This window comes from Vanessa tameamea, chromosome 12 (assembly GCF_037043105.1).
Source record: "Vanessa tameamea isolate UH-Manoa-2023 chromosome 12, ilVanTame1 primary haplotype, whole genome shotgun sequence".
In the NCBI taxonomy this organism is placed as follows: domain Eukaryota; kingdom Metazoa; phylum Arthropoda; class Insecta; order Lepidoptera; family Nymphalidae; genus Vanessa; species Vanessa tameamea.
The window spans coordinates 6,032,817-6,048,033 of record NC_087320.1 but is presented as its reverse complement, the minus strand read 5'-3'; the positions used below and the strand labels follow the sequence as shown (position 1 = coordinate 6,048,033).

General features: G+C 29.3%; 1 protein-coding gene across 3 annotated transcripts in view; it reads left to right on the top strand.

Moving 5' to 3' along the window:
* Positions 1–14,443, top strand: part of LOC113393030 (peroxidase) — a 58,921-nt gene extending 44,478 nt beyond the window's left edge. For all 3 annotated transcript variants that reach the window (XM_064216500.1, XM_064216499.1, XM_026629726.2), the window contains 10 exons: positions 944–1,120; positions 1,738–1,931; positions 3,591–3,789; positions 3,955–4,152; positions 5,043–5,193; positions 6,253–6,429; positions 7,485–7,635; positions 11,658–11,856; positions 12,766–12,874; positions 14,169–14,443. In XM_064216500.1, the coding sequence (XP_064072570.1) occupies positions 944–1,120; positions 1,738–1,931; positions 3,591–3,789; positions 3,955–4,152; positions 5,043–5,193; positions 6,253–6,429; positions 7,485–7,635; positions 11,658–11,856; positions 12,766–12,874; positions 14,169–14,241 (1,628 nt within the window). In that variant the 3' untranslated portion in view covers positions 14,242–14,443. The remainder of the gene's footprint in view (positions 1–943; positions 1,121–1,737; positions 1,932–3,590; positions 3,790–3,954; positions 4,153–5,042; positions 5,194–6,252; positions 6,430–7,484; positions 7,636–11,657; positions 11,857–12,765; positions 12,875–14,168) is intronic.
* Positions 14,444–15,217: the final 774 nt, after the last annotated feature.

Below are 15,217 nucleotides of genomic sequence, written 5' to 3'. Positions count from 1 at the left end.
AGTGAGATGACGTCCGACAGAGAAGTATGGAAGAAGAAGACATGCTGCGCCGACCCCAAGTAAAATTGGGATAAGGGCAGGAGGATGATGAGTCAACATTTCATTTACAGATGAGATATAAAAACTGATCTTTAATCATAATTAATTACACACCCGGAACTTCGTAGGAATGCTTCCATTATTAGGGAAAATTCATAATATTATAATTTTATTAATATAAGCCATTATATACCATAAATCATTCTGAAATGCTAAAGTTTTTTTTTTCGACATTATTATTTGTATCTGAGTATAATTCATACAAAGGACTCGATTATCGGGTTCAATCAATCATACTCACTTCTGTTTCGTAAATAAAGCGTCGTATTTTACGAATAAAAATATGTATTTAGGTAACTTTTTGTCTCTCGATACAAGATTAAACAGTATTGTTTAATTTAACGATATCAAAGATTTAATCAAAATTTTGTATCAAGTCTCTGTAATGGAATTATTCTTCGTCAAAAATGAAATATTAACCGGTAATAATATTTCAGGTTTTTGGTAAAGGTTAGGTTTTAGGCTGTCTAAATATAATTTATATTAATATTATTTTGTATACTTTGTGAACTATATAATGAAGAATAAATTATATATTAAATAATATTTTGAAACATTTTGTAACTTTAAAAAATGTATTGTATTATTATCATAATTATTATTCGTCTAAGTATCTTGTATGTCTGGTCTTTATATTATTTAGTAATTTGTAATATTGTAATACAATATAATAATTATATAAGATTTATAGAATTTACTAAAATTGTATCAAATATATTTTTTTCTCATATTTATTCGTAGCAAAAAATATCGAGTCTATCTAGTCCTTATTTAAATAAAAGATATTTTTTTTAAATGAAGAAATAAAATGCGTTTGTAGATATAATATTATTATTTCTTACAGGTGTAAGTGCTTTCCCTACGTCTGTGTCTGGCAAGGATCTGCCCAATGCTAGAGTTATAAGCTCTTTTCTTTTCCCTGACAAAAACCTTGTTGACCCCATATGGAATTTAAATGCGCAACAGTGGGGTCAAATAATCACTCATGATATGTCGCTCACCGCTGGTATTGCACAAAGTCGTGAGTATAATTTTGCCTATTTACGAAGGTACCTTGACCTTCATATAGTTCATTGTGATATGCTACCATGTGCCTTATATGGATAATTTACGTTTTATGATTAACTTCGTCCGCATCAAATTTAATGTCTATGTGCTTATCCAGGTCTCAAAAACGAATTTTTGTTAAACTTTCTGTTCACTGGTTAAGTCGTGAGGAGGTAACAAATAGATAGATAAAGTTTCTTTCACATTTATTTGAATTAGATTTTTAATTAATATATTTCTAATAAACTTATTCAATAGACAACTTCAAACTATTATTTATTATTTTTTTCCTTAACTCTGCTTTACGACCTTCAATCGTGACTTTCAAATAGAAGTAAAAAGAGAAACAATATGTTTTTATGATCATTTTCGACATTAGATATTTTTGTAAGTACATTTAAATTGCCATTATAATTTATAATTGATTTAAATCTATAAGGTTTAGAATTGGCATATCAGTTTCATTTACAAACGGATACAATTAATTTGTAGTATCAAAAGAAAATTCTTCGAATCGTTAATCCCCTGTGTTTTGTTATAAAACGTTGGATGAAAAGGATAAAACATTATTAAGATCAATTTTATTTACAGACAAAGACACAGTAACATGCTGCGACGACAACGGCCAACTGGCACCAGACGCGGCTACAAATCCTCTTTGCGCTCCCATCCTTTTCCCGCTAAATGATCCAGTCCATCCCCAAGGACCTCAATGTATAAACTTCGTCAGAACAGGAACAACCAGAGACAGGGGATGCACACCACGCTACGCTCCTGCTCAACCGGTAATATTCGTTTCTTATTCGTAATAACATTTATTAACTACATTTGTAACTCAAGTATAAGTAAAACAGTATGTAAATGAAGATTTAGAGCTTTATTCCAGCACGCTGCTCTGATTCTACAAATAACAATGTACGGAAGTAGGTATTTGAAATGTAATAATGAGGCTGAGTTTTGGTTCCTAACCTGTTATGGATTGTTTTTACCCTTTGTATGTAACGCAATAAATATTTTTTATATATTTAATTTTTATTTAATAATATATACGAAATAGTTTTAGATATTTATTTACTTGGTGTTTTCCTTTTTGTCTTATAACATAACATAACAATAACAGCCTGTAAGTTTCGCACTGCTGGGCTAAAGCCTCCTCTCCCTTTGAGGAGAAGGTTTGGAGCATATTCCACCACGCTGTTACAATGCGTGTTGGTGGATACACATGTGGCCGAATTTCATTGAAATTAGACACATGCAGGTTTTCTCACGATGTTTTTGTTCACCGCAATTATTGGTTAAGATACACACGTTCTAACCACTGGGCCATCTCGGCTCATATTTTATGCTTGATTTTAATTAAATTGCGCTAATTATTAATAACATAGAAAAGTATTATAAATGACAAACTTTTTAAATCAAAGGGGCCTTATCTAAGGTAAAGGCCTTATGTGGTATAAATATATATTTTTTATTAAATTTTTATCCCTAATCCATGAAATTCGTTGTAATACCATTATTTGTCTTTTTTATATGTAATAGGCAGATAGACAAATGACCACCTGGTGGTATGTGTTCACCATATTATAGACATTGGCGCTGTTAAATTAACCATATCTTAAATCACATTAGTGCGTTATCAATCTTAACCGGGACCTAACATATGCCCCTTCAATTACACTAGGTCACCGTTCAAACCCGAACAGAACAATACTAAGTATTCCTTTTTTTTATACCTGGAGCTACCTACCTCGCCAGGCTTATACACAAAGCAAAGCACCAAGTAAAGTTTTACAAGAAATTTTATGAATACAAAATATAATATACAGAAACTAGAAATCCATCCATCCATCAATAAAAATTACCCTTTTTGATCTAAAGTAGTAACATTGCATAACAACCTTATTATAAAATGTGTTTACCGAGAGCTAAATATGCTGAGAAACTGAGGAATAAAATATTAATAATCTATAAAAAATTAACTAGACAAGAATACTAAGCAGTAAATCTTCCTAAGGAATATCAATCAAAAGTTTCAAAGCAGTTTCAAAGTATCTGACATTTAATTTATTACTCGCCATCAGTAACTGTTTTGTATTTATGGAAACTACTTGAAGGTATTACATTTAAGCATTTTGGGTTTTATTGGGTATTTTGGAGGGATTTTGATGCCAACTTATGTATATTTGTAATAGGCTTTGCATACTGTTGATAATAAATAAAATGCTTCAATGTTTATGAGACGTTTACTGGTCGCGGAAAAACATACCAATGTACGTATTAGTACCTTATTGTGTATACATTTTTAAATATGTTTGATATAAATGGGTAATTTGAAATTAATGAATTAATCGACAAGGCAAATTGACTATCACCCCGCACAAAGGATAAAAACGTTGCAGATATAATATGTTTTATAAATTAAAATCATTTTAACTTTTTTGTAGCTCTCGACAGTAACTGCGTATATGGATGCTTCATTTTGCTATGGAAGCAGTGAAGGTCAGGCTAGACCAATAAGAGCTTTCGTTGGAGGTCGTTTAAAGACAATTCTCAGAGGAGGACGGGAATGGCCGCCTCAAGATCCTAACGTTACCCTTACTTGTGAATCGGCTCAATCACCTAACGAACCCTGTTATTTAGCTGGTGAGTATTTTTATTCGAGTCTAGTTTTATTTATGTAAATCTACACATAATAAACTGTTTGAAGCTGTAATGGAAGAAAAGTTAATAAATTGCTAGTACACGTCCACAAATTTAAGTCTCATTCTGAAATCAAGAGAAAAATAAAATAAATCGAATTTTATACAGGTGACATTAGAGTAAATCAAAATCCTCAACTAACAATTCTGCAAATTATCGTCCTCCGGGAACATAATAGGATAGCTGGTATTCTATCAGCAATAAATCCACACTGGGATGACGAGACGCTGTATCAAGAAGCGCGTCGTATTCTCATAGCTGAACTACAACATATCAACTATTATGAGTATTTGCCAATATTCCTTGGTAAGTTTTTTAATTTACGTTGATATAAGTTTGCAATCAAAATGTAAAAAAAATGCCTTAAAATGGTTTAGGACAAGGTAAACTTTGCTATACGCCGTGTAATGTTTTCTTGATTGGGTTTGAACTCAGAAACATTTGGTTAATTTTTACGTATTTGCAATATATAAATGCTTATTTTTATCACATATTTAAAAGCATAAATTGTTAGTTTCAAAGCTTAAATATTAATAAGGTTTTTTTATTTAAAAAATAAAATTTTCTAAAACGAATAACGCAGATTTTGCTAATATTTTACATGCACCCGCATAAGTACCCAAAGAACTAGAACACCAAAGAGTGCACTGTACACTGACAAGGAAGCGTGACGATACATAATTTAAATACTAAAATAAAATAAATACAAATTTAACTTTTTATACTGACGTTGCGTTGTATATATAAATATAAATTCTTTAATATACCAAGACGGCACGAAGCTAAGTCCATAAAACTATATATTTACAGCAATATTTGTTCATTTAATTATTATAGAAGACTATTCAAGTATAAAGTTGTGACTAATGCTTTGAAACCCGACGGTAACTTATATTATCCTTTATAAACTTTTTGTGACTGTAAATAGAAGTAAATAGAGGTACATATGAATCGCTTTAATCAAAGCTAGACATAGTGTGAAAGGCAACTTCAAATTTAACCTCACAATCATGGTGCACTGTTGCTCCATTTCACAGTAAAATTTTACTCACATAAAAGACTAAAGTAAATTTGTTGATTGTTAAATAATGTTAAAAACGATCTGAACAATTCTGTGTATTGATATATTTTAAATTTATGGTTCGCAAATAGCTGTAAATGATAAAAAAGGTTAAGTGGAAAATTTTATTTTATAGGTTTCGAAAATATGGTAAAGAATAAACTTATTTACCCGGGCGCTAACGGGTATGTAAACGATTACAATCCGAAAGTCGATCCGTCTGTTTTGGACGAGCACGCTACAGCCGCCTTTAGACACTTCCACACGCTGATCAGAGGTTATTTAAAGTAAGTGTAATTCGTATCTGGGCTTACAAGCCTTGCGTTAATAAATAACAATATAAATTATATATAATAAATTTAAATATATGTATTTATTTTTAATTATTTTTACGGTACAATATATGAAAATGGTTCAGAAAAATGCTATGAACTAGATAATTATTCAATTTTAAGTAAAAACGAGATTTTTAACATAAAATCGCAGTAATAGAATTAAAACACTAATACTTACTTATATTAAATATATATATTAAATTCTTTGTATAATAGTCGGAACTTGTAGAGCTTATTTGTACGGACACGCTTATTACAGTTAAGAAAGCGTCATACACACATCAAAAAAGTATATCACCATAAGTCAGTTTTTAACACTTCACGAGTGAGATATGACATTTCTTACAGAATAGCACGGCGTGTTAAAAGCGATTTGAGTTAGTTTGTTTATAAGTAAAATATTCGGAATTATATTAGCAGAATACTCACGGACTGATTTGCATCGTATAGTCGATTGTATAACCGATGTAGTAAATAACCTTTTGATAATGTTTTTATCTTCATATACTTTTATATCTTTGGTATAATAATACAACCAGAAAAATATAAACTTGACAAAAAAATAAAGTTACTAACATAAAAAGCTTGTGTTTTGTATACTGAAATGGCCTAAAATTTATAAGTCCGTAGAGAGGTACATCATGAAATCTCTGAAAGCAAAGTTATTTCTGCGTGTTAGACCCAGACGATCTTTTATACAAGACTATAACACTAAATTATCTCATTTTTGTACCTATGTTTTTTTTAAAATAGGAATAAAAATGTTGTTTTTTTTAATGTTTATATTAATGAATGAATTAAACGATTTAATTTTAATTATAAAATAATTATTTTTACAACAGACCGATCTTTTATTAATTCTTCGCATATAAAATATTAAAATAAATACATATATACTAGAAATTCCTCAGATATGATATATTAAAATATATGCATATATACAATAAGTTTCAACCAATGAGTCCCGTAAAAAAATGAATCAAAAATGTTATATTAAATATACTATTACAGATTAGTAACAGAAAGCAGACACTTAGCGGGAATAGTTCGTCTCAGCGATTGGTTTAATCGTCCGCTACTTATTGAACTCGAAAATGCTTTCGATGACTTAACGAGAGGTCTGACGTACCAAGAACAATCCTTCAGCGATCAATTCTGGGACAGCGAGATCACCCAGTTTTTGTTCAAGTAAGTATGTTATATGACATTATTTATTTAATAGTAATTAGTATGCTACTGAACAATTAACGTTTAAAGCAAGTCGCGGTCTTATTTTATTTAAATAGAATAGAATATAATAAAATATGTTGTATAAATTAGCGCCATTTGTAACTAATACTATAAACTTAGGAGATTAAATGGAATAAACAGTTGAATTTGAACCAAAAATTAATATATAAATGTATTAAAAATGAAATTAATTTACCATTTCGTAGCTTACGACTATTACTGTAATTAAAACTGTCTAAATTCGTGTGAATGAACAATGATATGGTGTGGTGAACAATGATTGCATTATCATTAAAGTAATAAATATAATTTATTAGTACCTGTTTAATTAATCAAAATTGTTACATAATACATTTTAAAATAATGGAAATATAGAAGTATATTAAAAGCTTATTTACTAGTTTAATTGTTAAAAATATGATTGTGTTCAGGAATACGAGTAAAAAATTACGAACGTATTAGCCGGATTAAGTCGTTCACAAGTAAAAGCCCAAAACGTGATCCACGTACCTCATTGAATGTCTTACAATACAAGAATCGTTCGCTTTCAATCTGTAACATGAATCATAAATTCTTTTGTTACGTGTATTTTTTATGAGTAATATATGAACTTATTACATAAGTAATAAGTTGGCTATATATTGAAAATTTGATTCGATTACATTACGAAATTAAAATTATACTTAAACGAGAGACATCAAATAGTTACTCTTGTACTTATTTTGAAATAAATTATAGAAAAAAAAATCTTTATATCTATACTTATATGGTTTATAATTTACAATTTTGTAGTTATATTTTTATTTATTAATATACATCCTCGACTTATTTACATTCACACTGCTCATCGTTGAAATCTGCTGAATTAAATACATACCTACATAAATATATAACGCATATATATCATATTATACAGCATATCTAGTAGATGTAGGTTGCTAGTAAATTTACATTCTTAAGTAAAAAGTGTAATAAATATTCCTAAACTCTTTTACAATGTATATTTTTTACAGGCGTAATAACACTTTCGGAGGAGACCTTCGAGCGATAGACATTCAACGCGGTCGCGACCACGGTCTCGGTAGCTACGTGAGCACGCGAGCTGCCTGTGGCCTCCCCGTACCTCATACCTTCAATGAGATGTTGGACTTTATATCAGCAGAGGTAAGGTATTTATTGATTTAACAGCTTTTATTTCCGTGAATAAAAAAGGCTCAAGTTCCTTTCTTATTCACGAATAATATTTTCAAATAAATTATTCTAACGTATTTGTGAAATCGATAGGGTTTAGTGAATAATTTTAGTAAAAAATATCAAGTACTTCTTACACCGAATCTAAAGTGGCTTTGCCTATGCCCCATGTGAGTTCACTAACTCGCTCCACTACATTAGATCGGTGAACATGATGTATTCATTACGTTCACCGATCTAATTTAGTGGACCAAAAAGGTCGAAGGGAGTACCTACACTACTACGCTTAATAAATTTTCAGTACTAGACTAAGTTGTTTAATATGTTCATTCTCTACACGCTTTATTAAGCGTAGTAGTGTAGGTACTCCCTTCGACCTTTTCAGTACTAGACTAAGTTGTTTAATTTGTTGATTCCTATAGGATATTCTAATAGTAAAACTCAGTAGTAAAACTAAACAAACCCTAGATTAACATATTCGATGCGGTTTGCTAAATTATAAACACACACAAGCTACAGAAATTTCTTGATTAAAAAAATGTCCATTTGTATAATACAAAAAATATCCACTTACTCGTAATTAAGTTCACTGTTCCACTTTAATTTTACTTGTATCCACCGTCCCACATTGAAGCAGCTTGGTGAAATGAGCTCCGAATTTTCTCCTCAAAGAACGAGCCTTATTCCAGCAGTGAACATTTTCAGGGTTTACTTTGACACATACTGTGCTATTAACAGTAATTGTATTCAGATTTGTTTCATTAAAGCGTTTCATAGGTTACTCGGACAGAATTCGTTTTAATAAAACGTGAGAAGCAGACAAAAATACAAAAAAATATACTTTCTAGGATAGGAATCCTCGTGTAATGTAATTCATGAAAAATCTAAAGAATTTCTAGTACCTACATCGAATCAGTTGAAGGCTATTAATTTACAATGTCAAAGTATGAAACAAAACTGAATTTACTGGAAAAGAATCACTTTTATATTTTCTTTTGAGATAAAACTAGATGCTGTAATAAGAATTTTTATTTCGCCATTTTTAAATCAGCTTATTGTGCCGTATAAAAGCATATCCTTAGTTTACATACCCTTGACTTCAATGCCAGTTTTTAGTGTTCATTTATTCGATTCAATGATTCAATAAGAGGAACTTTACGGATGAATGGTGCCTTTAAATGATTGTTAAGAAGGCCAAAAACAATAAAAAAAATTTTTTTTTTATGGCATTGTTTGGCGGACGAGCATATGGGCCACCTGATGGTAAGTGGTAACCACCGCCTATAGACAAAGGCGCTGTAAGAAATATTAACGATTCCTTACATCACCTATGCGCCACCAACCTTGGGAACTAAGATGTTATGTCCCTTGTGCCTGTGATTACACTGGCTCACTTACCCTTCTAACCGGAATACAGTATTGTTATCACCGTTCTAACACAACAATACAGTATACTGTTATTTAGCGGTAGAATATCTGATGAGTGGGTGGTACCTACCCAGACGGGCTTGCACAAAGCCCTACCACCAAGTGTTATATACTGTACATAAATATACATATATGTACAGTGTGAAACGCTAGAAAAATATCACGTATTTTCCGATAAAAAATATTCTCATTGTAGTTCAAGTTTTCAAAAACACCGACATACAATTTTTACTACGTGAGCTTTTATATGTTTATTCAGTAATTCTGTTGCCAATATTTTCTAATACAAAGACGTTTATTCTTAAAAAGAATTTTAATTAAATCAAATATATATAAACTATTAATTAAACTAAAACTTAAACTATTAATAATTTCACTTATGGTATCTCTATTGAAAAATAAACCGACTATGAAAAATGATCGAAATAATCTATTATATTGAGCTAAGATGGCCCAGTGGTTAGAACGCGTGCATCTTAACCGATGATTTCGGGTTCATACCCAGGCAAGCACCACTGAATTTTCATGTGCTAAATTTGTGTTTATAATTCATCTCGTGCTCGGCGATGAGGGAAAACATCGTGAGGAAACCTGCATGTGTCTAATTTCAACGAAATTCTGCCACATGTGTATTCCACCAACCCGCATTGAAGCAGCGTGGTGGAATATGCTCCAAACCTTCTCGTCAAAGGGAGAGGAAGCCTTAGCCCAGCAGTGGGAAATTTACAGGCTGTTAATATATCTATCATAACATGCGACACAGAAGTACCCATATGACGTATCATTCCGTCGTACATATTGTGGTGTTTGGTTTTTAGATAATTATTTTTAACAAAACTTGGTTATGCACCCAACATATATAAACAAAAATAAATACTTCCCAATCCATTTATTTTCTACGTAGATTAAATAAAATGGAAGGTAGAGTAGACTTTCAGTTTCAGTGTTACATATGACGTGATAATAGACCCCACTACTAGTACCGCCTTCACACGAGTAGAATACTCGTGTGAAGGCGGAGGCGGAGTACTAATTAAGAGTCTAAATGGTTTTACCATTTATATTGGATTGGAAAGAAAAAACTTTTTTTTTTTTGGGTCAAGAGTCTTTGTTCTGACGCACCAAAATTTAATTACAATCAGATGACTGATTCGTATTTATTTACTAAGAAAGATATAGTCGGTGTCTTTATAGTCGGTGGATAATAACAGAGTTAATATTTTTTCTTTCGACAAGTGCAGGTTTTCTTACGCAAAATATTTGAGAACAAACATACTGTTGTGCTTTTCTGTGAGGACTTACTTTGAATATTTCTCGGGAAATGTTGGAAGCAGACTTGCAGTGTAGTGTAGTGTAGCTTTTTGATATGTATACCGTATTTTGTATATTATATTTGTTATAGTAAATTTACATTTCATATTTCTATTTCCTTTCTAACATTTATATTTACGCGAACAGTTTACTATTTACGCGAGTACACTATTCTGTAAAAATATCTCCTGGAGGTGGCTATAAAGTATTTTTAGAATAAATTCATTTATTTAAATGAGTTTGAAATATTTATCATTCATTATATATTTACATAATTAATTATAAGTATTAGATTAGTTTATTGAACGTATGTATATATTTGTACGTAAATCTAATTACTATATCACTCAACCTTAATCTTTGTTAAAACTACGAAACGATTTCTAATGGCCTATCGTATAATATAAAAACCACTTAGATCGAGGATACAGACGAGTAATAACGAAAAAAGAAAATAGCCGGTCAACCATTAGCGACACTAAAAGCGTTTCTAGTTGAGTAATTTGACGTTAAATATCTATCTTGTATTTTTTTTTTTTTTTAATTTGATGTTAAATATCATCTATCTTGTATTTTTTTTTTTTTTTAATTTGACGTTAAATATCATCTACCTTGTATTTATTTTATTTTTTTTTAATTTAACGTTAAATATCATCTATCTTGTATTTATTTTTATTTTTTTAATTTGACGTTAAATATCATCTATCTTGTATTTGTTTCATTTTTTTAATTTGACGTTAAATATCATCTATCTTGTATTTATTTTACTTTTTTTAATTTGACGTTAAATATCATCTATCTTGTATTTATTTTTATGAATTGTAAATATTTATTTTATTTAAATAGATAACTATATTTAAACTTTACGTGATATTTTATTTATTGTTGCAAATTGAATATAAATGTGTCAGTATTTAATATGATGCAGTGTTGTTAAACATTTTCACCAATTTTATTTAAATAAGCCCAACACCCCATTATGTATGACAGAATTATACGACATACAGATACAGAGGTTCGTGTCGCATGTTATGTCGGATAATCTTCGTCTATCAAATATTTCTTAATACCTTGATACCACAAACGGCAATACTTTTTATTGTTCCGGTTGAAGGGTTGAGTGAGCCAATGTACAGATACACAGGACATATTAACATCTTAGTTTCCAACGTTAATGGCGCAATGGTGATGTTAGGAATAGTCTACATACTTAAAAAAAAAACAAAAACTCTTTATAATTATAATTTATCTTACAGAACGTCGAAGTACTGAAAGCTATCTATGAACATCCTGGAGACGTGGACTTGGTTGTCGCTGGATCGCTAGAGCATAACGTTCCTGGCGCACAAGCTGGACCAACGTTCCTCTGTATCCTCACTGAGCAGTTCTATCGTACGCGAGTTGGCGACAGATACTTCTATGAGAATGGTGATCCAAGTATAGCATTTACACCAAGTAAGTTATTTTGTAGTATTCATTTCACCTGAAATAATTTTCGAACATAGAAGATACTACTTAGGTTAAAATGTTATCGGTACATTAAACTATTTATACTAATAAAAGTACTTTAATTACTTTTTAATGTTAAACCTTAAATAATTATATAAAAAAAAACTAAAATAAAATCTAAAGACTTCCAATACACATTTAGATGCTTTGAGATTTAATACAGGTTATAGCATTAAAGTTCAGTCTTACACGAAAGCAAATTGAAATTTAATAACATTTTCATCCAACTAACGGGGAATATTCTTTAAAGTGACATTGTCTGGGAATATTACATTCTTGCTTCATTTTTCGGTTACGCTTCAATTACTATATTAAGTAAAATATATTACGACATTATTTAAAAAAAAAAGTGCACTTTTTGTATGAAATTTTATTTTTGTAAGTTAGTAAATTTGAATTTTAGATTATAATTTAAAATGATTCAATTAAAATACCAGATCGAAAATAAAGGAAATTAAGAAAATATAATTTACAAAAACAAAAACCAACAAGAAATTTAATCGTTTCCTTGTTACATTCGATCGATTAAATATATATATTCGAGATTTGTAAATACTGGAAATCAACAAACGCGAACTCCACGCTTTTTTATAATGGATATATAATTAAAATAATATTTTAGAGTTAAATGCTTTGTATTTAATAACAAAATAATAATATTTTTCAGAATTTTACTACTGAAACGTTAACTCTTGTTAAGTTATTCAACTTGACTTGTGTTTTGTAATAAATTATACTGATATTATTAAAATAAAATATATTAAAATAATTACTAGAGTTTCTTTCAAATGGTCTCTTTGTGAGAGAGCTAGTATGAATAGTTTCACGAATACATAACTTCTGTCTCATCCACAGGTCAGCTCGAAACCATTCGCAAAGGGTCATCAATCGCTCGTATTTTATGTGACAATAGCGACAATATCCGACACATGCAACCGAAAGCCTTCCAGCAAATTTCGTCCGGGTAAGTTACATTGTTCACTGAACTCTGTAATACGTTCGTACATTAAAATCTAAATGGGTTTTCTAAAACATGCTTAAATGATAAAATACCTTATTTACAATATACGTCGTTTAATTAGATAGTAGTTTCTCGAGTAAGATACGTGAAATTGAGAAATTCTGAAAGAGTTATAAGTTCAGTTTATAGTCAGGAGGATCGAAAATCTATTCTCAACTTTGAGTCGTAATATCTTGTATAGCTCAGCCGTAAATAGAAGTTGGGATGACTTGCAATTTCTTGTGATAGAACCGGCATTTACAGGAATATATTTTTCAATTTAATATACCAAAACCTATTTCTACCTGAATTAAATATAGATGAAAAAGAAATTCAATTAGGCAATTTATTTCTATCAAATTATAAGCAAAGTTAGATTTTCAGGTTGTATAAAAAAAGTGAAATGATTTCTAGGAAATCGTAACCGATAGTAAAATTATATATTCTTTTTAAATTGAAACAATTTGTTACCAAAAAATGATTGATCAGACACTCTAAAAAATAAATTGAAGCTTTTAGTAATTTGAGGCCTCAAAATATCTTTATTTAACAATTATGTAATGAATACTTCATAATATATAAAATATATTTCATAGTGAGAATTTCAAAGATAATGTGTAAACTTCACGTTACATTAATTAATTGGTATTTTAAGCAATTTCAGGATTGCTGTGATTAGCATATTAATGCCTTCATCCCTACCCACCTTGTTTATACGAACAATAACTTATAGTACAATTCTGTTTATGTTTCGCAGTTTAATAATTTTAATTGTTTTTGTATATATGTATATTCATAGTTTTATGTAATTGTTATTTATCTTCATATTGTTATTCTGGAACATTTATTGAATTTGGTTTCTATACCTAGGTAGATTTTACCGTATAATAATATTAAAAATATTTTGTTTAAAATAAATAAAATAATTTTATAATAAGGAAGTATCGTAAATTTACTTCGAATGTAAAGAAGTATTTCATGCAGAAAAACAATTCTCGATTCAAATCCGTATATGAATCGGCGCTAGTCCAATGTTTTACCAAATGATTTATCATATGCTTTTGTTTTTATTTTAAACACTTCTGTACACAAAAATTTACCACAAAAGTCTACAAATATACATTTATATTCCAATATGGGGTTATAGTATAGTTCTAAGGATTTTATAGATTAAATAGATATTAATATCAACTGTTTCTAGAAATGAATTAAAATCTAATTATTGAAAGTTTTATGTAATTATTGTTTCTTTTTTCAGAAATATGCCTGTGCCTTGTGACAAACTGCCAGCCATCGATCTAAGTCTGTGGCGAGATTTTGAATTTCACTAATTTATTATACGCTCATTTTTTTATTTTCCTAATTTAATTCATAAAAAGTTACCATGTTATATAAATTAATAATAAAATATTCTATATAAAAGTATAATATAATTGTATAAATGCTATGTAAATGAAATTGAATGGGAGTGAAAGAGAAGTTACGAAGAATGAAATGTATATAATATTATCTCATAAAAAAAAAGGAATTTAAAATATGAATTATCATAATGTAATAGCAATGTCAGAATAAAATACTTTACATATCAAAATAAGGGTAAAAAAAATTATGATAAGCTTTATTTTTCCCAACAATTGTTATATAATGTCAATAATAAACAGTAGAATTACAATGATTACCTTTAAATACGTCGTCGTGATTTTTAAGTGATTTTCAAATTTAATTTTAAATTTCTTATAATATAATATCCGTAATATGCTGTTTATTAGTACACACGTTTCTAAAGGACCTCAAAACCATAGTGATATTTCATCACTGAGGTTTTGATGTCATTATTTAAAATTGCAGAAATTTTCCTAGTACAAAATCATCCAGTAGTGGAAATTATAATAAAATAGTTTATATTTTTAATAGACGTAGAAATTTCTCACACCTCTTTTAATTTTAAAACAATTTTATATACTCCTGTAATAATATAATTTGATATAAGAAGCAACTTGTTTTAACTGTATAAACGATGATCTTCCCAATTTAATTGTCTCGTCAGTTTGTATGAATGCAATTATGTATGAAATATAATTCCAAAGCAATATTAAAGTTATTAATCATTTTATTTCTGAATGCATGTAATTATTTGAAATGTTCTCTTCTTGTAAATAAATGCGTTATGGAATGTAATTTCTTTGTTTTACTCGGAATCCTTCTGGTAATCTCATTGACTAGGTATTTATATGTTATCATAATATAAGCATCGATCAATTAATGGCGAGTAACTGCTTCACGATAACGATGATTGATCCTCTTTTA